The sequence below is a fragment of the Curcuma longa genome, chromosome 16, assembly GCF_044706935.1.
Source record: "Curcuma longa cultivar G26 ecotype Majalengka, Jawa Barat chromosome 16, ITB_CL_G26_1.1, whole genome shotgun sequence".
NCBI classification, from domain to species: domain Eukaryota; kingdom Viridiplantae; phylum Streptophyta; class Magnoliopsida; order Zingiberales; family Zingiberaceae; genus Curcuma; species Curcuma longa.
This window is the reverse complement of record NC_133876.1, coordinates 3,303,267-3,325,473: the sequence shown is the minus strand read 5'-3', so window position 1 is coordinate 3,325,473 and position 22,207 is coordinate 3,303,267. Positions and strand designations below refer to the sequence as shown.

The window sequence follows — 22,207 nt, the reverse complement described above, 5'->3', positions numbered from 1 at the left end:
AAGATTATATCTCCGCGGCTTGCTCCGCTGCACACTCAGATGGTGACAAGATACTGCTTTACCGGCGATGGGACAAGGAACTCGATTGTTGGCTGCCCACCTCATTTATCATGATGAAACATTCCTTAAATGATGACGTGACAGGTATGCACGCTCATCTCCCTCTTAAAAGACCACTCCCTCCGATAGGTAAACTCTCTCGAACTCTCATTTTTCCCAACTACTTTCTTCCAACTATTCATCATCTTCTTCCTCTGTCCCTGACTTGATCGTCAGAGTGGTCGCGCCAAGGCACCCCCTGACCCTCCTACTGACGGTCCCTGTGAGTGCAGGCTGTCCCTGAAGCTGTTGCTGATCATCGTTTGCTCCGGCGAGGTTTCCGGTAATCGTGGAGCTGTCACTGCCCTCGTCCTCCGCCACTGTTCAAAGCCATTTTTGAGGAGGTCTGGCGACACGTCCTGAAGCTGTTCTCAACCGGAACATATTTTGGCGTCGTCTGTGGGAACATCTTCGCCCGTCAAGATGCCAACGGACGAACCTTCCTAGCCTCCTCAACCTTACTTCGTCGCCATGACACAAGAAGAACTTTGATAGGGCGGTGGCCGCCGCCGTCCTGGCGATTTCCCAGCAGCAACAACAGCAGCAACAGGTACCAGCTGACCCTTCAAGACCTCGTTCATTTTCTGCTGAAGCGCCCCCAGCACCGGCGCCGTCGCCGGCCCCAGCATCGCCGGTTGTTCAGACCCATTGAGGCCCATCATACTCAAGCCCACCAATCTCAGGCCCATCAAGCCCCAGCCCATTTTGCTCAAGTCCATCATGCCCCAGCTTCTTATCAGGCTCTAGCTCAACAGGCCCATCAGGCCCATCAAGCCCATCAGGCTCAGGGCCCGCCACAACCGTACCTATTCGAAGACTATGGAGGGATGTCCGTAGAATCCGAGACTGCCCGGACCCCACCTCAACGCCCTCCACGTGGCAAGGGTCCTGGTCCCGAGGAAGGCAGCAGTTCTCACAAATCTCCATTTGCCTAGTGGATATTGGAGGAAGAACTCCCGCGCCATTTCCGTGCCCCTCAGCTCGTGGACTACACCGGAGCAACGGATCCCGAAGATCACTTGGGCAAATTTGAAAACGCTGCGACCCTCCACCAGTACACGGACGCTATTAAGTGCCGGGTTTTCTTAACAACTTTGGCTGGTGCTGCGGTTCGTTGGTTCAATCACCTACCTCCAGCCTCCATTTGCTCCTTTAACGATTTCCGAAGTTCCTTTCTAAGGCACTCGCCACCAGTCGCGCCTATCGAAAGACGGTGATGGATCTCTTGCCATCAAACAGAGGAGAATCCAAAGAGTTGGCTTAAAGGACTACCTGCGCAGATTTAATCAAGGAGCACAAGAAGTCCCAGCAGCTCCTTCGGAAGTCCTCGTCAGTGCCTTCTCACAAGGGCTGATAGAAGGAGACTTCTTCCAGTCCCTCATCAAGAAGCCTCCGAAAAACTTCGACATGCTATTAACCCGAGCCGACAAGTACATACATGTGGAAGAAACCCAGTCGGCTCGGCGGGTGAACACCGACACCTCCTCTCATGGCGGTCCGAGCCAACAGCCTGCTCAGGCTGCTCGAAGTGAACACCGCCACTCCACCTCAGCCACTTCGAAGACTAGAACCGGAGCATCCAGCCAGACAGGCAGGTGGCCCCCATGCCATCCAAGCAGTGGATTCCCAGCCCACTCAAGCTTCTGGGCCTTCGCGATGGCTGCCTCGCTTCTGTGCGTATCATAAGTCAAGAACTTACGATACCCGGGATTATCATCAGTATGCCCGGGTCCTGCGTGAGTCAGAGGACCAGCGCTCTAGAGGGATGGTAACTACCCCTCAGCACCTACAGGAGACGCATCGATCAGGTCGCTGCCCCACCACTGCCGCCTTCTCCTCGAGCGGCTCCCAAGCACCACCGTTCCCCAGAGAACTTACTCCCCCTATGCAGAGTGAGGGGGACCGTGGCCAGGGATCCGGCTCCCGTGACCCTCGAGCCGGCAACCAAGATAACATCCCCCGAGGTAATATTTTCATGATTACAGGGGGTGCTACTGACGGAGATTCCAACCGGGTCAGAAAAGCACATAGCCGACAGCTAGAAGTCTGCGGCGTGGTTGGAGGAAGTCAGAGCACGGGGCCAATCATTGGTTTTGGACCCCAAGACTTGGAAGGAGTTGAAACTCCTCATGACGATGCGCTGGTCATCAAGGCCACCATCGTTAACTATGAAATATCCAGGGTCTTCGTTGATAGTTCTGTCAACATCATATTCAACTCTGCCTTCAAGCAGATGCAAATCGACCTGGATGATCTAGAGCCAATGGCTACGCCTCTTTATGGCTTCACGGGGAATGAAGTGCACCCTCTGGGACAGATCCGTCTGGCCATCTCTCTGGTGAGGAACCAGCTAGAAGGACAAGGTACTACTTCTTCACCATAGTGGATGCTCCTTCTTCCTATAACGTGATACTAGGTCGACCGACGCTTGGCGCCTTCTCCGCCGTCGTCTCCACCTACCACCAGAAGATCAAGTTCCCGGTCGGGGACTTGGTGGGGGAAGCACGAGGCAATCAGCTGACGGCACGGCGCTGCTACGTTGACTCAGTCCGAACGGAAGCCAGGAAGACTCGGCGGACTCAAGGAGCAGAGGTGCATGCTGTGCAAGAAGCGCCGAACCCTCGCGCTGCTACCGAAAAGGAACTCCTGCAAATATGTCCTGATCGTCCGGAAGCAGTCGTGCAAGTTGCCGCCGAATTGCCATTTGAGCTGAAGCAAGAGTTAGCTGAATGCCTTCGTCGGAACCAAGATGTCTTCGCCTGGGATCCGGCCAATCTGACGGGAGTTTCTCCTGACGTCGCCATGCACCGCCTCAACGTCCTGTCGGGAGCTCGCCCCATCAAGCAGAAGAGACGCCACTTCGGCCCTAAGTAGAACAAGGTGATTCGAGATGAAGTGCGAGAAGTTGCTGAAATCTGGATACATCAAGGAGGTGCACTTCCCTACTTGGCTCTCCAACGTGGTGCTAGTGCCAAAGCCCGGGAACAAATGGAGGGTCTGCGTGGATTTCGGGTATCAACAAACTTTGTCCGAAGGATTGCTATCCGCTGCCCCGCATAGATCAGCTAGTTGACTCGACCTCTGGTCATGAATACATAGGTATGCTTGATGCTTATCAGGGATATCACCAAATCCCTCTTTCTGTGGGGACATCATCAGCCCTATTGGGACACGGATTCCTTCTATAATTAATGGCACACCGTATAAATAGTAACATCACCCAACTTATCGAGAATATTTGATCTGACGGAAAGATCTCACCCTTTGGTAAATCAAAGCAATAATTACTAAGTATATGTACTCATTTATTACATCGGGATTAAGAGTGCATAAGTATAATAACAGAGACCTTGTTCAATTTGCGAGTCAGTGTAAATCGAACAACCTCAATGGTCCTACTCAATACACATAAAGTGCACTAGTGTAATTCTACAGTCAAGACAGACAGTCACCGAATTACACTACAACCGTTCCCGATGGTTTGTCCAAAGTCATCTTGGTTGTGAGCCTTAGTTTATAATTCACAAGGGACCGATAATCATCGTCTTCTGTGTCTCACAGACACCAAGTTATCTACAATGTAAATTAAGAGGATTTTATTACAAAATACACTATTGCAATCATTTGACCAAAACATGATACTTTATTTCATAAATGTTTATATACCAAAGAGCTAGTCTTTTCAGTATACTTCATAACATTTTATACTCAAGTCATAAATACCAAAGGTTTTTAGGCTTTTGGTATTCCCTCATCAATGCATGATTAATATTTATTAATCATGCATGATGAATTTAACTTCATCTTCTTCAATGCATGATTAATCCATATTAATCATGCATGATGAATCAAATTTCATTCATCAACTTGGTTTAATTTGAGTCTAACTCAAATTCAATCAACTTGAGTCTAAAACTCAAGTCTCAACCATCCAATGAGCTTAATTGTTCTTTAGTCAAACTAAAATGAAATCATCTCCAAAATAGAATGTTATTTGTGTGTCAATAGGTTCTCATAACATTGGCAATGTCTCTAAAATCCATTTTAAAAACATAAGCAATAAGTAGCATCTAGCAATGCATCATTGCTACCCAAGTGACAAGAATGTCGAGATCCGATATAACTTTCGTGACTACGATAATGTATGACTATGTCTTTCTATTCTCGATATCTAGATTGATCAATGAGGCATAGACCGTGTCATCCTCTTATCAGTCTTTGTGTTTCTTGATCCCAAGTAGACTCACTCAAACAAATGAGCTCAATATCTATTAAAGATAAATTTTTTAATAATATTGATAAAATTATTATTCAAAATATATATATGATCAAGTATAATGGAAAAATATAAATATAAATTTAATAGATTTATTAATTGAAAAAGATTCAATTAGAGAAATTAATATCTTTTTTCAAATGATAGAAATTTTAGATATTTTTTTACTATTCATTATATTAGAAAATTATCAAATGGAGAAAAATAGGATAGAAAATGACTAATATATTCAAAAGTATTAGATAAAATATTTTATTTTTATTGTAAATTATTTAAACAAAAATTAACTATAATTCAATTAGCAAAAGAAGATTGTCGAGATTGGAAAAACTTAGTATCAAGTTTAAAAGTTATGAAACAAGCAGTAAACATATTATAAATATGAATATTTAATTTGATATTAAAATGAAATTGCTTATGATCATAATTTATAAGAAAAGCTAAACAAAAAAAAAGAACATTAAAAAATGTATTAATAAGAATTATTGATATAGTTAAAAATCTTGAAAAAAATTATTTGGTATTTCGTGATACAACTAAAAAATTTATCAAGATAACAATGAAAATTTTTTAGACTTAATTGAAAGGATTACAAAATTTGATCATATAATGCAAGAACACGTATTCAAAATAGTAAAATTCATTATCTTGTTTATAATATACAAAATGAGTTGATAAATATATTTGAAAAAGAATTTTAAAATATAATAATTAAAAAATAAATAAGCAAAATAGTTTTCAATTATATTTGATTGTACTCTTGACATAAGTCATCAAGAATAAATATCTCTTGTATTAAGATGTATAGGTATTTCAACAAGTTCAATCAAAATAGAAGAATGTTTTATAAAATTTTAAAAAGTCGATGATACAGTAGAAAAAGATCTTTTTGATATGTTCATTAGTATAATAAAAAATTGAATTTGATGTAAATGAAATAAGAGGATCAGAATATAACAATGGAGCTAATATGAAAGATAAATACTAAGGCGTACAAAATAGATTATTAAATATAAATTCTAGAACTTTTTATATACCATATGATTGTCATAGTCTTAATTTAGTATTATATTATATGCTTAATTATTGTCCTAATGATATAATACTTTTTGGTGTGATACAACTCATTTACACATTATTTTCTTCTTCTCTAAAATGAAAATTTTTGCAAAATCATATTTCTAATTTAACTTTTAAACCATTATCACAAACATATCAGGAAAGTCATCTTGAAAATGTTAAAGCAATAAAATATTAAGTTCCATAAATAAGAGAAGATTTATATGAACTTACAGAAACTAGTGATGATCGTAAAATAAAAAATGAAATAAATTCTTTAGCAACATATGAGTTTAAAATTTTTAAATTTTTTTAGGTATGATATATTATTTATAATTAATACAGTTAATAAATTTTTTTAATATAAAGATATGAACATTGCTATTGTATTAAATCAATTAAAAGATCTTTTTTTTTAATGATTATAAAGAAAATAGATTCATATCTACTATGATTTTTGTCAAAGAGATTGTAAATAAAATGAATGTAGAATTGAAATTTTGTGAAAATATATAATTAGATGAAATAAACGATTTGATGAGAATAAAACTAATAAGGTGAAATTTTCACCTTGAATAATCTTTTAAAATTAATTACTTTAACTATATTATTGATCATCTTAATTCTTCACTTTAAAGTAAGCTAAAATAATTTAAAATATATGAAAATAATTTTAATTTTTTATATGTTGTAGAAAAGTTAAAACTGTCTAATGATAATTTTTTTAAAATAAAATATTTAAATCTTAAAACCTTTTTAACCCATGACCTGATATATGATATTGATGGTTTGATTAAATTTTAGAATTAAAAGTTTAAATGAAATAATAAATCCAAAATTAAAATATTGAACCTTATAAAAAAATTAAATTCTGTTCTCAATCTACGAATAGCTAGCTTATAGAATAAGCTGTCATTACTAGGGATTGAACCAAGACATCCCCGGACATAAACACATATACTCATCACTGTTCTATCACATCTTTTGTTTATAAAATTAATATAATTATATATATACTATATTTATATTTATTTAATTCTAATCCATTTTAAGACGTCGTTGATGGGGAACGAATAATTCTCACCGATCTTGAAATACGCACCACTAAACTACATCGACTTTTCTCTATTTTTTTTCAATATTTCTTTTATATAAATTTTAAATTTTAAAATTTTTAATATAATAATCTCGAACCGTCGTGAACCGTGAACCGAACCGTGAACCGACGATTTCGAACCGTGAACCATAACCGTCTTGGACGGTTAAGGTTAACGGTCGACCTGTCATGAACCGTCGAACCGACGGTTATTTAAAACCGTCGAACCATCGGTTCTGAAATCGTGATCGGATCTACTATTTATCTCCTATCATTTTAAAGAAGGATCCTAAATCTTATAAGTATTGTCATCGATATTTTTTTATATCTCAGGTGTCAAAACTTACTGAGTTTATTATCGATAAATTAAATTCAGATTGATTATTTTTCTTATTTCTTTGAAATTTAGATGATGAACTTCTTGCATGCATTATAATTGAATAATTGAAATTGAAAATTATCAAAATTTTGAAATTGAAAGTAGAGAAGATGATAGGGAAATAATAAAATAAATTTTTATTTATAAAATTTAAAGAATAATAAATTATTAATTTAAAAAATAGTTAAATAATCTTAATCGTTAAAAAAACCCTTCTTCCGTTCTTCTTCAACCAACAAAATTACTTTTACTTATTTTCTTTAATTTTTAAATCACATTAATATAAACAAACTGTTACATTAAAGAAATTATTACTTTTCTTCCTACTATTAAGAATATTAATATAATAAAAAATATTGATTAATTATTAAATAATTAATTAACATATAAAGATATCTATGATTATAGTTGTTAATTAGGAGAGTATTGAGGAGATAAATCGAGAAATTATAATTAATCACAACGCAGGAGGTGATAGGTGTCTGACTTCGTCATAATTTAAACCCTTGCCCTCTTCTATAAATCTATTACATCGCAACCAACTCAACTATGCCCTAAAAGCAATTAATTAGGATACTAAATTCTGATCTAAGGAATCTAAATCCATCAAATCAATAATTTAAACTGCCAATTAAATAGACCATTAAATCGTCACTGATCTTTCCCCTAAGCCCAATTCAACTGATTATATATATATATATATATATATATATATTTATTAAATTGTTTGAATCTTCTATGGATAAAAGCATATAAAACACTCATTTAAGGATAATCAAAACAAAATATTCTTTTAACAATTCAATAAAAAAACACCATTACTAAACTTGCCTATGAAACTACCCAATACTAAAGAAATAACATTTGTGATGAATATAAAAAAAATACAATAATCAACAAAAAAAACCATAATCTCCAAACATTTGAATAGTCAAAATTATTGTCAAACTTATCCATATTTTACAAAGCCACATCATAGTGATAAAAATTACTTCATTCCAATAATCCAACAAAAGTTGCACAATAAAAAACCTTTTAACAATAAAGAACTGCATTTATTGCCTTTCAAACCTTTATTGATTACAAAGCATAAAGGAGTTTTAAAAATGATCTAGGAATTGAGCTTGAAAACACAAGATATAATGGTTCAAAATAAACTAGACTGCTCATTAAAAAACATTATCCAGGGGTTCTAGAGCATTGACTAAAAGTGTCAATGCAAATCATTAGTTTAGTCAATAACATTCTGGAGCAAATCTAGCTAAATTAATAAGTCATCAAAACATATATTTGGATATTAACTACAGGCTCCATTGCACTATCAAGATTGAAAGCCAATATATCTATGACTAATAGTTTCAACAAAGTAATCTCATACTAGGACTATGTTTCAACAATGTTGTCAGACTAGGCACAGAACATTTCTCCAAAAACATAAACTCCATGCCTAGATTGTATCTGCCAATGCTGCTGCATAAACAAGATTCTGGCTGATGCATCTCTTGGCTGACAAATCAATTACCTGCAAAAATTCTAATGCCTAAATTTGGCATCACAGCATTCAAGCAGTCCTCATTAGACTAAATTAATCATTCACAGTGCATCTGAAAACACTTCCAACTCAATACTTCCATCAGCAGATATCTATACAAATAGATGTTTTCTCTTGGCAGTTTTGGTGGCACCAGCAGTTTCCATTGATTCATCAACAACAGAAGCTTCTTGTATGATCAGACCCCGATTTCTAGTCAGCTTTCTGATGGGTGTTGCAGGGGCATGTGATTTCTCACCAGCAGTGCTCGACTTGGATGCACTTTTACCATCTCCACAGCTGTTTCTGTGAGGCATCAGTTCTTCCCCAATGGCAACACTGTCAATCATTAGCTGCAAATACATAAATATTAAAACCTGAAGTTATGCTAGAAAACTTATAAGAAACCACCCAAAATCAGACAACAAATCATTTGACATTGGTACTAACTTTATAATTTGTTTGTTGAGTAACATCTCAGAGTTAATAAAAGTTCTCTGGAGATTTTTTTTTCTCTTTTAAGGTGATACATGATGGCATATGATTACCAAAATCATGACAAGTAATTCTAGAAATATTTGATAGCAAAGACATCAAGAATTAGACCATGTCAATTAAAGCTATCCTTTCCTATGACCCCTTCTTGTTGGCTAATTACTATCAGGAACCTGATGAACTATCTGAATATTAATGAAAGAAAAGTGTCATAATTGCTGCTTTAGCATAAACAGATTTGTTTAGCCAGATAAGTTATAAAATATTCATAGCAAAAGACAAAGAAAGTTGCAAATGTAGTAAGAACTGCTTACCTTCCAGTCCTTGAAGTCAAATCTGAAAACAAAATGATGGTATGAGACTTCACCTGATGCAACAGCAGAGGCTGCAGGAGCATTTCTTGGAGCTGATAAAAGAAATTAAAGACAATCAGAAACACCACAAAGGATAACAAAGACCAATAAAAATCCTAGACCGCCAAAGAGAACCTACAAATAATATGATGCCCATTGCTATTCACAGTCATCTCTGCTCTTCCCTCTTTTACCAGAAATGACAAGGCAAAAATATTTTCTACAGTTTGTGCAAATGATTCTCTATTTAGCACCAGGTTCTCCAGCCTCACACTTTTCTTTCTTCTTAAGATGTCAAACATGAGTGCCATATTCTTGTCAGTATCAGTTTTAACCTCAGCCCCAGAATCAGCAAGCTACATATCAACAAAACAGAGAACATAGAATGTCAAAGTTAACAACTACTAGCAGCACCATCCTTCAGTTAACATGCTGTATATCATGGAAATAGCAATGTTAAAAATCAGGATTTTTGTCTATAGATATGCAATAATATTTCCAAGCATATTCATTCTAGAAGCTTAATACTAAGCAGTAGAGATTCCAGATATCATAAGAGGGTTTCCTCTAGAACATTACTATACAGAAATAATAAAACAAGGAGAGGTCCCTAGCTTATAAAGCAGCTTTACATGCCACAGTTTAAACAAGTACAACTAATTAGAAAGAACACGATCAGCAACTATGGCACTGATAAGTGTTAAAAACTGGGCAATAAATGATTGGATAATATTGAAGGGCAGAAGCAGCATTAAGAGACACAATGATAAATTTTCATTAATTTATTATAATATATTTCAACAACACTTTTGGACCTAAAATGTTGCTGAATAATATTCTACTAAGCGTACAAGAACTTTCAATGTTTAAACAGTTCCAAATAAAAAATGGAGAAATATCCTAGCTAAAATAAGTTAACAAGAATAAATAATCCTAACCTCTTCTGGCTGAGTGTTTTCAGTTGGTTTTGTCCTTTTTCTCTGAACAACAACTTTACGCTGCTTCAATTCATTGCCCATAGGACCAATCCTGGCAACATAATAACACACAAGAATAACAGACAGAACATTTCAGCTTTATTAACAACATGAGTCAGGTACAATACTTTAAGAATGATAAATATAAATATATACATATATATAGTCGATTCAAACACTAAATACTTTACAAGAACCATACATTGTGGAGCATCCAAAGGCATTCCTGCAAATATGGGCAACATTACGGCCAAGATCTGACCATTGGATAGTGTTTCCAATGTTTCCTCCTCCAGTTACTTCTCCATATTTCTTTAGAAGGGCATTTACAAAATCTGAAGGGGTTACTCCTTCATTTGCTTGAGACTTAACAGATGTTACCAAGGTGCTGGTAATGTCTAAAAGGGCCTCTGCGTCTGCCACCTGCTCCCTAGGCTTCTGAACTGTATCATATGCATGAGAGGAAGGTTAATTGGTTCTCTCTAATTTTTTCAGAAAAAAATTAATTATTATAGGCAAGTAAACAGAGAGCAGAGGGGGATGAAATAATTAAAATATAAAGATTCTATTTATGGATGGAGATGATGGGCAAATAAATCTACACCAGCAAAAAAGAAGAAAAGTGGTAGTGGAAGAATTCACAATTACATACTACTTTGCAATACCGCAGTTAAAATATAGAAGAATGGAACAAACTATCAGTTTTTTTTAAAAAAGTATGATCAAACCAAAAACCCTAAAATTTGTTGATTATACAGGCAATTCAACAGTCCAGGAAATAATAATCACGAAGAATAATTGAAACTTGATACTGTGTATGCACACATCTAAATTACTAATAGCTCAAGGAACAAAGCAAAAAAGTAATGTTGCATTTATACTTGGAAATGAGGAAGTAAAAAAGGTGTGAAAAAGTTTAAGTGAAAAAAGACGAATTGTGTATTATTTCCAAAATATGTCTTTTATCTTATTCAGTTAAACAGAATTGAAGGATCTCACTTGTTTATGTTGATGAGGTGTGTAAACTTTATTTCCATCCATTTTCACTTGTGTAACAGAAATAAACTAGATATTGATCATCTTAGTTCTTTTCTTTCCATTTCTCTCAGTTTTGTTCAAGAAAAGGAAACAATGCCTGTATACGCTCAAATAAGAGTATAAAAATAAAGGAAACGGTACTAGTAAACAAAAAGATCAAATGAAAATAGAAATGGAAGTTATCGCAAAAAGAATCCATGATATCAATGCCATCTTGATTGCATCATGGAGGTCAACTCAGAAAGAAAACTCGACCAAAATGAACTATATTGGTACGATCAAGTCTATCATCTTCTCTTAGACAGCAGCACAGATAACATCTAAGAACATCAAGAACACTGGGCAATGAAAAGTAACCATTTTTTTTAGTCCATATTGTTGCTCACGCATAAGCAACGACAACGCTCACTGGATCCATACCCATGTGAGCGAAGCAGCTTTGCATCTGATAGGGAGTTGGAACAAACGAGTGCGCTAGGAACATGCAAGAAGAGAAGCGAATTCACAGAGCTTTATTCGAAAACGAAGGTACACCAGACATGAGATAGCGCTAGATTTATGATTATTCAACAATTCATACCGAGCTCGTGCAAGCTTTCAACCTCCGTAATGATCGAGTTGAAATTGTCGGAATCAACTCCCGTAATATCCTCCCTCTTATCTGAACCATAAGCCCAAAAGTGAAGAAAACCCTAATCAGTCAGAGAACTACAAGGTCCTCCGAAATCAATGAATTTAATACCAACCGCTGATCAGGTTCTTGAATGCCAGATAGCGGGATCGAAGAACCCGACGCTCCGTTATTCCTTGGCCAGTTGACGGTGCGACTCCGACATCGCTCTCCTGACCGTCTTTTCTACCACAGCGCTCCGCCGTGTCGCCTCTATTGGTTGCTACGTCTCGCTGACTTGCGGGTCTGACCATCCTGCCTAGCGACGGTGGGAGATCAGTGGAATCTGCAGAGGCGATGTGAGAAGAAGCGAAAGGAGCGAGTAGGGTTTTGAGGGGAGAAGACGAAGGAGAGAATGGGAGAGGAGAGCGATCGGGCAATCGGATGAGAGAAGATAAAGCGGACCGTAGCGGAATTCAGAATTCGAATCCCGCGCGTTCCCAATTCCAATTCCCTCCCCTCCTCCCTCGGGGGAAGGGAATTAGGAGAGAGAGAGAGAGAGAGAGAGGGACGGGGAGTGTGAAAGAGGGGTAACGCAGCATCCACCGCGAACTGCGAATTTTAGAACGTCTTTTCTCTCGTTTGATAATAATAAAAAAGATGTCTTTTTTTTATATTTTTATTTACGGAAATGCATAAATAGCGAAGGTAAAAATATAAATATCAAAGGTACAAATTAATAGTACATCTTAAATTGTGTAAATTGTAAAAAATAAACCCTAAAAAAAATTAAAAAGCTACTCCATAGTATATTTTGTATTAAAAATATCTCTTATTTCAATATTATCTTACTAAAAAAGACAGCTTTTTCATCATATGAAAAATCTTTTAATCATAATTATTATATATATTATATTAAAATATTTTTCAATTAAAATTATTTAAATTTTATCAAAATCATTTTAAATCAATCAAAATTACTTTAAAATAATTATAATAAAACTACAATAATATTATATTAGTTGTTATATTATTTTAGTAGCTATTCTATAGTTGATATATATTGTAATAGTTATCAAATTAATTGTAGATATTAAAATATCACTTGAAGTTAGAATATTTTTTAGATAAATAATATAATAGGGCATCTTTTTAACTCTTCTTTGAAAAAAATGTCATTTTAATTTTTTTTGCCCAATATCAAAAGTACACTCAAACTAGATTTGTCTTTAATTACTTTTCTTTACCATGGCTAAGCCATGTGCAACTCAAGTTAATTGCTTAAAAAAACCAACCAAAATTGTAATAGATTAAAGGGCAAGTATTTTGTAAATTCATTTCCACTAGCTCTCTAATATTTTCATTGTCCCCTTATGTTGACAAATGAAATTTTAATAAGTCAAAATTGATAAGATACTTAACAAATAAAATAAGATCCCATAACGAGACCTCCTGGCAGATAAGATCATAAGAAACATCAGTATGTTGAGGGCGATTAAATACCTTGTATTGAAAAAAGTTCATAAGGTAATCTTTTTGGTATTATGAGATGTATGAGAGTTACTTATATTTTGATCACAATAGTTTTCTCATATAGGTAAAGAATTGACAAAGAAATAGGCATGTCAATATAAAGTTAATATGTAATGATAACTTCCAAACTTCCAATCAATTACTCATTTAATTGATTGAGACTTGTAATTGATTGATATTTCTTTTAAACTCAATCAACTTCAATCGACTCATGATTTAAATTATTAAAATTGTTAAACAAATATAATTTAAGGAAGTTGAAGATTATGACCTTGAATTGACTATTGAGGATATATAGATTAGTTGAATGGTGAAATATTAATATTAGAAGATTTGGTTGATGATAGACTTGGATCTAGATCAATGGATTGATAGCATAGTTAGTAAATGATGTAGTCAATAGATGATAGTAGATGATTCATCTAGGATCCAAGAACTTTAGTCATGAATCTATTTGGTTCAGTCAACTATTGCAACATAATAGTCAACTATCAACACAGTGAACAAAATAATAGTCCATATCCAAGTCAACCAAATAATATATCACAATCTGTTGAAATAGTTAATAGGAGGCAATAACGATCAAACAACAACCAATGTTAGTAAAGTCCGAAAATACTGATAATTAAAATGAAACACTCGATTTATGGTAATCTATAGATCATACATTCATAATTCTCGAGTGTTTACCATACACATTAACAATTCTAATGAATTAAAGGTTTCTAAAACACGTAAAACCATTATAAATCATTCTACACAACAAATAGTAAAGTTGACAAGTTATATCACAAATTCACACCCAAACATAAAGAAATCAAATTCATATGAATTGTGGATATATAAAATCATCATAAATCATATTCTACACATTAAATAATAAAATTGACAAGTTATATCACAGGTTCACACCCAAACATAAAGGAATCAAGTTCATGTCAAATGTGGGCACAACTAATTATATTTATTAATTTAATAAATTAAATTATTTTAACAAATTATTTTATTAAAAAATATATATTTATTTTAAAATTTAAAACATTTAATTAACAAATTATATTTATTAAAATAATTATTTTATTAATTAAAAATATATAAATATATATTAAATTAAAAAATATAAATAAATTAAATTTATTTTTTATATATTATCAATTTATTATCATGATTAATATTATTAATATTAATTTATTATAAAAATAAATTAAATTAAGGGTAATATAGTAAATGTTAAATTGATTATATTTTATTCCTTTCAAATAAATAAATTGAACTAAACAAATTATGTCATGTTTTATACCCATAATTTTGATTATATGATTATTTGATAATCACGTCATAATCAAAGTTATATAGGACAATCAAAGTTAAATCAAATGCACAGTCATCTAACACTAGAGAAATTAAGACATTTATTAAATTTTCAAATGTGTATATGCATGAGTAATAAGTACATAGGCAGGGCTATCACACTATTTTTTTTAGATGTGATAGCCCTGCCTATTTTATTTTTGTCTATTTTATTACGCATGCACGTACACATTTGAAAATAGCTAAGTTGATATTTTATTTTAAAATAGTTTAAATTATATCTCTAATCTCGTCTCATGCTAGAAAATGATATAATTATAAATAATGAGCGAAGAAGAAGGTGAAAACACAAAACTTAAAAGAGGAAAATGTTTATTACATCAAAAGTCACATCTGAATCAAGACTTCATTGATTCACACAGTTGCAAAATAAGTCTTAAACTAACATTTTAGAAGAAGTATTTGAGGGTATATGATAGGCAAAAAGAAAGACAATAACATTTAACATAGTTTAACAAGATGTTTGAGATTATAAACATGAGTTTTAAAAGATATTGGATCACAAGCATAAGCCCAGAGAGTAATGAATTTTACATCTCTAGCAAATGTACAATATTTATGAATTTAGAGTAGTTTAAGTTATTATAATATTTTATTCAAAATTATTATATAGTTTTAAACTGCTTTAAATTGAAAAAGAAAGATATAATGCTTTAGAAAGTTTAGGGAATACATAAAAATGTTTATTTACGAATTTAAAATAATTTCATACTGCTCTAAATTAGAGAAGATATATTACATGGTCGAAATTTTGAGAGTTATTATGCAAAAAATAAAAAAATAATAAACCATGAGGGGCCGAGGTAAAAAAATCGCAACGCAGAAAACCAGCGGAACGATCTCCCGCTTCCATTCCTATCTCAATTCTCAATCACACTTCTCCTCTCTGCTTCGACGATTTCATCAGGGGGGACGATTCTTCGTCTTCCTATATTTTTCTTAGCTTTTCATTCGTTTGATCGTTCCAAGTAAGGCACTGATGATCGAGTACGGAGCAACAGAAGACGCTCAAATGGAGGAATACCTGGAGAACGTTAAAAGGTTGAGATCGCAGATGAATGGTGAGTTACTTTGTCTTCCATCCACTATCCCGCTCTGCATTTTTATCAACCCAGATTGAAATCATCGTCGTCATTGCCCTCGCCAACCGCCGTTGGCAACCCAGATATCGAGGAGGCGGCGGCCAAAAGATCGGTGGAAGAGCAGAAACAGAAGACCGCCATCGCGGCCTTGGAAACCGACATCAGTTCCGGTCTGCCCTCTGCTATTCTTTTCTTCGTTTTTTTCTTCTTTGATTTATTCTTCAAAAGAAATTGATGGAGGCCTAGGGTTGGCTCTGGTGGGCGCTTGGAAAAAAGGCTTTTCCTCCTTCAGCTGATGTGAATCCGATCTTCCTCACCGAGGTATCTTAACTAGTTCCTGTACTTGTTTCTCTACGTTTCTTGTAGTGAGAGCAGAAACAAAGCGTTTAAATGACGAGGCGGAGGAGATGCTCAAGGCGAAGTCTAATATTGGCTCCGAGATCACAGAGAAGCAAAGGAAATTGTCTCTTCTGGAGGCGGAGTCTTGTACCCTGTCTCAGGTAATTAATCTACTCCAGAACTTAGACACAAATGTAATCATACAGAGCTCCATTCATACATCATAACATAGATTACTAAACTTACCATTCCTTGAGGCTTAGGATAAGCAATTTGTTTTTTTAGCCATCTTCTTTAAATTTGGTCTAAATTTAATTTTATTGGTAATTCTTAGCTGCTGCTCTCCTGTATTTGTAATGTAGAATAATCGGAGTTTGTTCTTTCTATAAATTTGTGATTTGGCTCCAGTTTGAGATACTTTATCTGATATTCTCTGCATTTGGTATGAATTGAGTTTTATTGTTAATAATGAGCCCCTGAATGCAAACTAAACAATATTCCGACATTTTTCTTGTCATATTAACAAGTTTGATTATTTATTGATTTAGGCAACAATGCATAACTTTCAACAGAGACATGAAATGCTTTGTCACTGTATTCTCATGTTAATTTGTAGCTTTCTATGTGCTTGAATTGTAGACCGTGGAACTTCTCAAACAAGAAGTGGCCAACTTGTTATCGAGACTGAAAGAGAACAGGTATGCGTTTATTATATTGGAATGTGCATTTTTCAAAGGATCAACGGGTATTTATAATTATATATTCTAAAATTTATGCTTTATCTATCTCTTATAATAGATTGTATTATGAAAAGATTTCTGAAGAATTGAACCTCAAAGTGCAGAAACAACAGGTTACAGCTGACTTGCCTTTTAGAGCTCTTTATCTGATCTTTCTTCTATTTGAACACAATCATCAAAAAAAAATTATTGAGAAGAGTTTTTTTTCCCCTATCCTGCAATTAGGAGTGGTACAACTCATACAAGCTTATGATAGAAGATCCAACATCTGTAAGTTTATGATATTTCACAACTGGGGAATCCACATTTAACTTCTCAATTTTCTATTACTTATGGTTAATGCTCCATTGAACCATTAATTTTGCTATATATTAACTGGACTTGATTAAATATTTACAAGCCTAAACTTGACACAGCATTTAGAACTTACCCTTTTAACTACGTCCACCTTTTGAATTAATAAAATAACAAAACCAAAATTTTGCAGTGTCAAATAAATTAAGCATTTCACAGGTGCTTATAAGTTTCAGCAAAAAATCTCAACTAATCAACTAAATGGTGTTTTTTAGGGCATGGGTTGTACAGAAGAAGAAATATTTCTAGACAAAGGTATGGTTATTACAAAAAATTCTTCTCTTGGGCTTTCTACAGACAATCAATTTGTTACAACGATATAGTTTCTTCCTCCAGTAAAAATAGAAACCATATATGATACAGTCATACTCTTGGAGTCATACTCTTGCATCATATATACCTCAATATATAATAAAGATGAACAGTTTGGATATATAAAAATAGAAAGCAAATTGTTCTATCTTTTCTTCAATTGATCCTGTAAATTTATTCATTGTGCAGAAAATAAAAATGCTGCACATTCGATGCAAATGAGTTCTGAGAATATGGTTTGAAAGTTTCTTCATTGTTTCATTCTTCATTCACTTTGTCATCTTAAATGATCAATTCATTATTAACAGGGTGATGAAAACACCAAAAGATGCAGTGACCTAGACCTGAAATCTGCAAAAATGAAGCTCGATGAATTAGAGATCAAGAAGTTACAGATTATTGAGGATAGAGTTAAGGTATTGTATTTTGACTGGCATCATTAAAACATGTTATTTAGTACAGTTTGCAGAAAGTAAGTGTATTAGTTTCTTTTGTTTAACAGACACAGCAGCTACTTGAGCAGATGAACAGCAAGATGCAGTCAGCTCCTGTGAGTGCAGTTTCTCTCTGATGTCACTCTACCCTGCTCACAGTTATTTTTCTACGTGGTCATACATTAGCAAATTTTCTGTGTGCATGTTGCCCTCATGCAGTCTGCACTAATGGAAATGGATGTTAAAGCCCTGGAGAATGAATACAGGTCTCTGAAGGCTGATAAAGCTGGGGAACTGGAATATTCACAGTCTCTAGAGGCACGGATTGATCAACTGAAGGTATTTGGTTACGTTTTTTTGCTTCTCCATCATCTCATGACAGACTTCATTTCCCCCCTATTTTCCTCGTCCTTGTAACTTAGCACAAAAATACAATTTCCACTTTTCTTCCTTGCAGTATGTGTTTTAAGTTGGCTGTGATTGACATGATAGCGATTAGACAAAAATAGGGAAAATGACCTAGAAGGTAAGCAAGGTCTATTGCGGACCTATTGATAGAGATTAATCGTTTATTCTTGGATGCCTTGTTATTCCCATTTTTAATTCTAGTTATTGATATGTGAAGAAATGAATAAAATTAGAGATACAATTCTACGTGACTCAAATTTTGAATTTCCTCCCTCGTTTGTCAGTTCTTTAGCTTTACGATAGGGAGAAAAGAAAAAAAGTGTACAGAACCTCAACAAAAATTTGATAAATTGAATTTGGGAGACCTAAAATTTAAATGTGGATCCAGTCACAAAAAGCCCTATCTTCCAGAACTCCTTATTAAGGCTCTTGAAATATTTTTAAAGCATAACCTTATAGATTTTAGTATACAAAGGTATACAAATTTACATTCAATGGGGAAAACAGTTCTTCCAAAACGTGCATCAGGTTGAAGTGAAGCACAACAAATTCCACCCTATTACACATGTAGCAAACATTAGCAGCAAATGCATCTTTTGAGTCTCCAGGCATTGCAGAGAAGCAGCATGCTTTCTACCAGAAAAAAGGAGAAGCAACAAGCTAAAAATATTGTATGACAACCATTTTCAACACCGAAAGCTGTAAGCATCTTTTGACTCTCCAGGCATTGCAGAGAAGCAGCATGCTTTCTACCAGAAAAAAAGAGAAGCAACAAGCTAAAAATTATTGTATGACAACCCTTTTCAACACCGAAAGCTGTAAGCATCTTTTGACTCCAGGCATTGCAGAGAAGCAGCATGCTTTCTACCAGAAAAAAAGAGAAGCAACAAGCTAAAAATATTGTATGACAACCCTTTTCAACACCGAAAGCTGTAAGCAAAGACATAAGCACTAGTGGATCCTTTTGACCGCCATCAGCTGCCAGAGCTACATGCTGAACATCAAAAGCTTTTATATGCATCAAACACTTTCTTCTGAACATAAACACCTGATTGTGAAATTTGCTGCAGCATAAGCTGAGTAGAGATCAAATCCCCCTTGTGTTTTGGCTATTCCTCTTTTGCATCCAATCATGTCTTTTTTTAGAGTATCTAATAGTTAATATTAGGTAAACATTTGACTATGATTCTCAAGAGCCTCCTCTTTTTCTCATCTTTCTCATTGTTTTTTTTTCCTGCAGTTATTTATTTCATACTTTCTTTACAGAACCTCTCATATATCATCAACTGTCATTGTGGCAACGAGTACAAAGTAGAGCTGGCAAATTGAGTCGTGTCATTCTATGGAGGATGTATATGAAGCAGTCACACTTCACTGTAAGAAAATATATGTAACCGTGCATGACTTCCTAAATAGCATGGCAATGTCCTTGTATTTTGAGAACTTGAGATCATGTTCCGAGTACTTCAGAAAACCGTAGATGGTGATGAATTTTCAATGGTGAAATCCATAGTTCCTAGGATTCTTGGAATTTGCACAATAATGCATGGGTGCATGTTAGGTCAAATTTAGCATACAAACTTGGAAGCATGAGCCTGTTGCTCTATGGTCTGCATTATGCATCTTGCAATTTTTGTTACTTTCAAGATTAAAGGCAGAGACACATTTGCTTTTTTGGTGTTAGAAGGGAAACAGGGATTTCTTGCCCATTCAAACCGCTGTCGGAGAGCGGATATATTCTGGAAATCTTGTTCAAATGGAACCTAGAGAATCATACCATTTTTCGGAAAATGGAAGAAATTGTCTCAAGGGTAACATCTAGATTAGATCAAATTAACTCCCTAGTTTAATAGTTAATAGTGTTTTGTGGTCAGTCAACGAATTTTTTAGCACTGTCCATGAGAATGAGAACTAGAGGAAAAGTATGTAGGATCCATGTGGTGACTAAAGAGGGAACGGAGTGAATAACCATAATCCAAAATTGAACCATCTTAAACTCAAGAGTAAGCTTGTTTAGAATTTTAGTTACATGGTGGAAACATGCACTATAAAAAATTAATAAATTTAAGATGAATATTAATGAGGAAAATTATTTGTCGTAAATTAGCAATAACTTTTATGACAAATATTATTTTGTCATAAATTTGTGATAAAATTTTCGATGAAAATATTTTTGTTACAAAATTAGTAATATAATAAATTTGTCATTAAATTTATCGCAAAAATTATTTTTATCGCTAAAGTCAATAAATTTATGACGAATTAATATTTCATTGTTAATTGGTGACGAATAAAATATTTATTGCAAATTTAGCGATGAAGAATTAATTTATCGCGAATTCGCTGATCAAAGAATCATTCGTCGCGAATACGCGATGAAATATTAATTCGTCGCATTTAAATTAGCAACGAAAATTAATTTCGTCGCTAATTTTGTGACGAAGTTAAATTCGTTGTCAAAGTTAAGTCATAAACCCTAGATCGTGATTTCCTCTCTCCTTCTCTCTCTTTCTCGCATAGATTAGCCACGTTGCCATCGCCTCTCCACCCTTCGGTGTCGGATCTCTCTAACGAGCGAAGCTCGCGAGAATGAACTAGTATTTCTCTCTCTCCTTTCCCCTCTCCATGCCTCCGGTCGTCGAGATGGCTTCGATCCCCCTCCCTGCACATCGTCGGTGCTAGCTAGTGCCGGGGGGGGGGGGGGGGGGGTCAGCTAATGGTTGGGGGTTGCTAGTGACTGGCTAGTGGTTGGGGTCGCCATTGTGGGTTGCTGGCCAATGGTTGTCGGTTGCTGGCCAGGGGTTGTTGATTGATGGTTGTGACGCTGGCGGCCGTTGCTCACTGGCCTTGAGGCTGCTGGGTGCGAGGTCGCTGGCCTGTGGTCGGTGACGGTGAAGTCAGTTGCCACGAGGCTGGTGGCACGCTGCCCGCAAGCCCCGCCACCCACTACGAGTTTGACTGCAAGCTTGGCTGGCCATGAGCTCGGTTGATTGCAAGCTTGTATGTTTGCGAGTTCATCTCTCGTCGTGAGTTCTGAACTAATTAAGCCAACTTTAAGGTTTCTAATTTTATAATATTAATTTAGTTTACAAAAAATATTTATTTGTGTATATTATATTTAATTATTGATTTTGTAATATTATTTGTACATGCCTATATTTTACATGCACTTAAAGTAATTGGAGAGATACTCATCTTTATTCACAGATTTTAGGTATATTTACAATAATAATTATTTTTTTATAGTGTATATTATTTAGCTATAGCAGTGATTACTTTAATAAGATGTTCGTGCATGTTATTTATCTATAATCGCGGTTACTTTGATAGTACATGCTATTTTGATATTTTTAAATTTGAAAATAGAAAAAAATGTAAAAAGTATGAAGTTGGATGTATAAAAAGAATTTACTTGAACGTAGAAGTTTAATTGATGAGTTTATTATTGGGTTAGAATAATTTTCAGATTTTGCTTCTAGTAACGTTGAGTTTATGGATGAAAATAAAATAAGATGCTTGTGCAGAAAGTGTCATAATGATAAATTTTTATAGTGTAATAAAGTTTAAGGACATCTTTGTAGATTTGATTTCACCTCCAATTATTATAATTTGATTTGTCATGGTGAACCATTTATATCTGATGAGGATTATGCACAAAACATACAAGTCTCAATTAGTGGGGATTAGAGCTATTATGATCAATTAACTCCATATCAGAGGA

General features: G+C 34.8%; 2 protein-coding genes across 5 annotated transcripts; one reads left to right on the top strand and one right to left on the bottom strand.

Moving 5' to 3' along the window:
• Positions 1–8,484: 8,484 nt before the first annotated feature.
• Positions 8,485–12,487, bottom strand: LOC141847404 (non-structural maintenance of chromosomes element 4 homolog A-like). 2 transcript variants are annotated; one of them, XM_074735448.1, is made up of 7 exons: positions 12,050–12,487; positions 11,884–11,964; positions 10,468–10,708; positions 10,227–10,317; positions 9,428–9,644; positions 9,250–9,341; positions 8,485–8,793 (listed from the first exon to the last, which is right to left on the bottom strand). In XM_074735448.1, the coding sequence occupies exons 1-7, from the start codon at positions 12,225–12,227 to the stop codon at positions 8,554–8,556; spliced, it is 1,140 nt and encodes a 379-aa protein (XP_074591549.1). In that variant the 5' UTR covers positions 12,228–12,487; the 3' UTR covers positions 8,485–8,553. The 2 variants fall into 2 exon arrangements, with proteins under 2 accessions (XP_074591549.1, XP_074591550.1); XM_074735449.1 differs by having other exon boundaries at positions 8,645–8,793; positions 9,303–9,341.
• A 3,218-nt stretch (positions 12,488–15,705) lies between these two features.
• LOC141848022 (uncharacterized) lies at positions 15,706–20,068 on the top strand. Of its 3 annotated transcripts, none has more exons than XR_012603449.1 (12): positions 15,706–15,878; positions 15,983–16,069; positions 16,266–16,399; positions 16,878–16,936; positions 17,037–17,091; positions 17,204–17,248; positions 17,548–17,587; positions 17,834–17,880; positions 17,953–18,060; positions 18,147–18,194; positions 18,345–18,417; positions 19,753–20,068. XR_012603449.1 is itself a non-coding variant. In XM_074736134.1 (12 exons), the coding sequence occupies exons 1-12, from the start codon at positions 15,797–15,799 to the stop codon at positions 19,813–19,815; spliced, it is 888 nt and encodes a 295-aa protein (XP_074592235.1). In that variant the 5' UTR covers positions 15,706–15,796; the 3' UTR covers positions 19,816–20,068. The 3 variants fall into 3 exon arrangements, 2 of the variants coding, with proteins under 2 accessions (XP_074592235.1, XP_074592236.1); XM_074736134.1 differs by having other exon boundaries at positions 18,298–18,417; XM_074736135.1 differs by lacking the exon at positions 17,204–17,248 and having other exon boundaries at positions 18,298–18,417.
• The last annotated feature ends 2,139 nt before the right edge of the window (positions 20,069–22,207 follow it).

Excerpts from the sequence above, each read along its gene's own strand:
- LOC141848022 (XM_074736134.1), top strand. The coding sequence starts at position 15,797 with ATGATCGAGTACGGAGCAACAGAAGACGCTCAAATGGAGGAATACCTG. Across the intron at positions 16,937-17,036 it reads TCGAGACTGAAAGAGAACAG|ATTGTATTATGAAAAGATTT; the intron begins GTATGCGTTTAT and ends CTCTTATAATAG. Across the intron at positions 17,588-17,833 it reads AGAAATATTTCTAGACAAAG|AAAATAAAAATGCTGCACAT; the intron begins GTATGGTTATTA and ends TTCATTGTGCAG.
- LOC141847404 (XM_074735448.1), bottom strand. The coding sequence starts at position 12,227 with ATGGTCAGACCCGCAAGTCAGCGAGACGTAGCAACCAATAGAGGCGAC. Across the intron at positions 11,965-12,049 it reads ATTCAAGAACCTGATCAGCG|ATAAGAGGGAGGATATTACG; the intron begins GTTGGTATTAAA and ends CTTATGGTTCAG. Across the intron at positions 10,318-10,467 it reads GCCTTTGGATGCTCCACAAT|GATTGGTCCTATGGGCAATG; the intron begins GTATGGTTCTTG and ends TTATGTTGCCAG.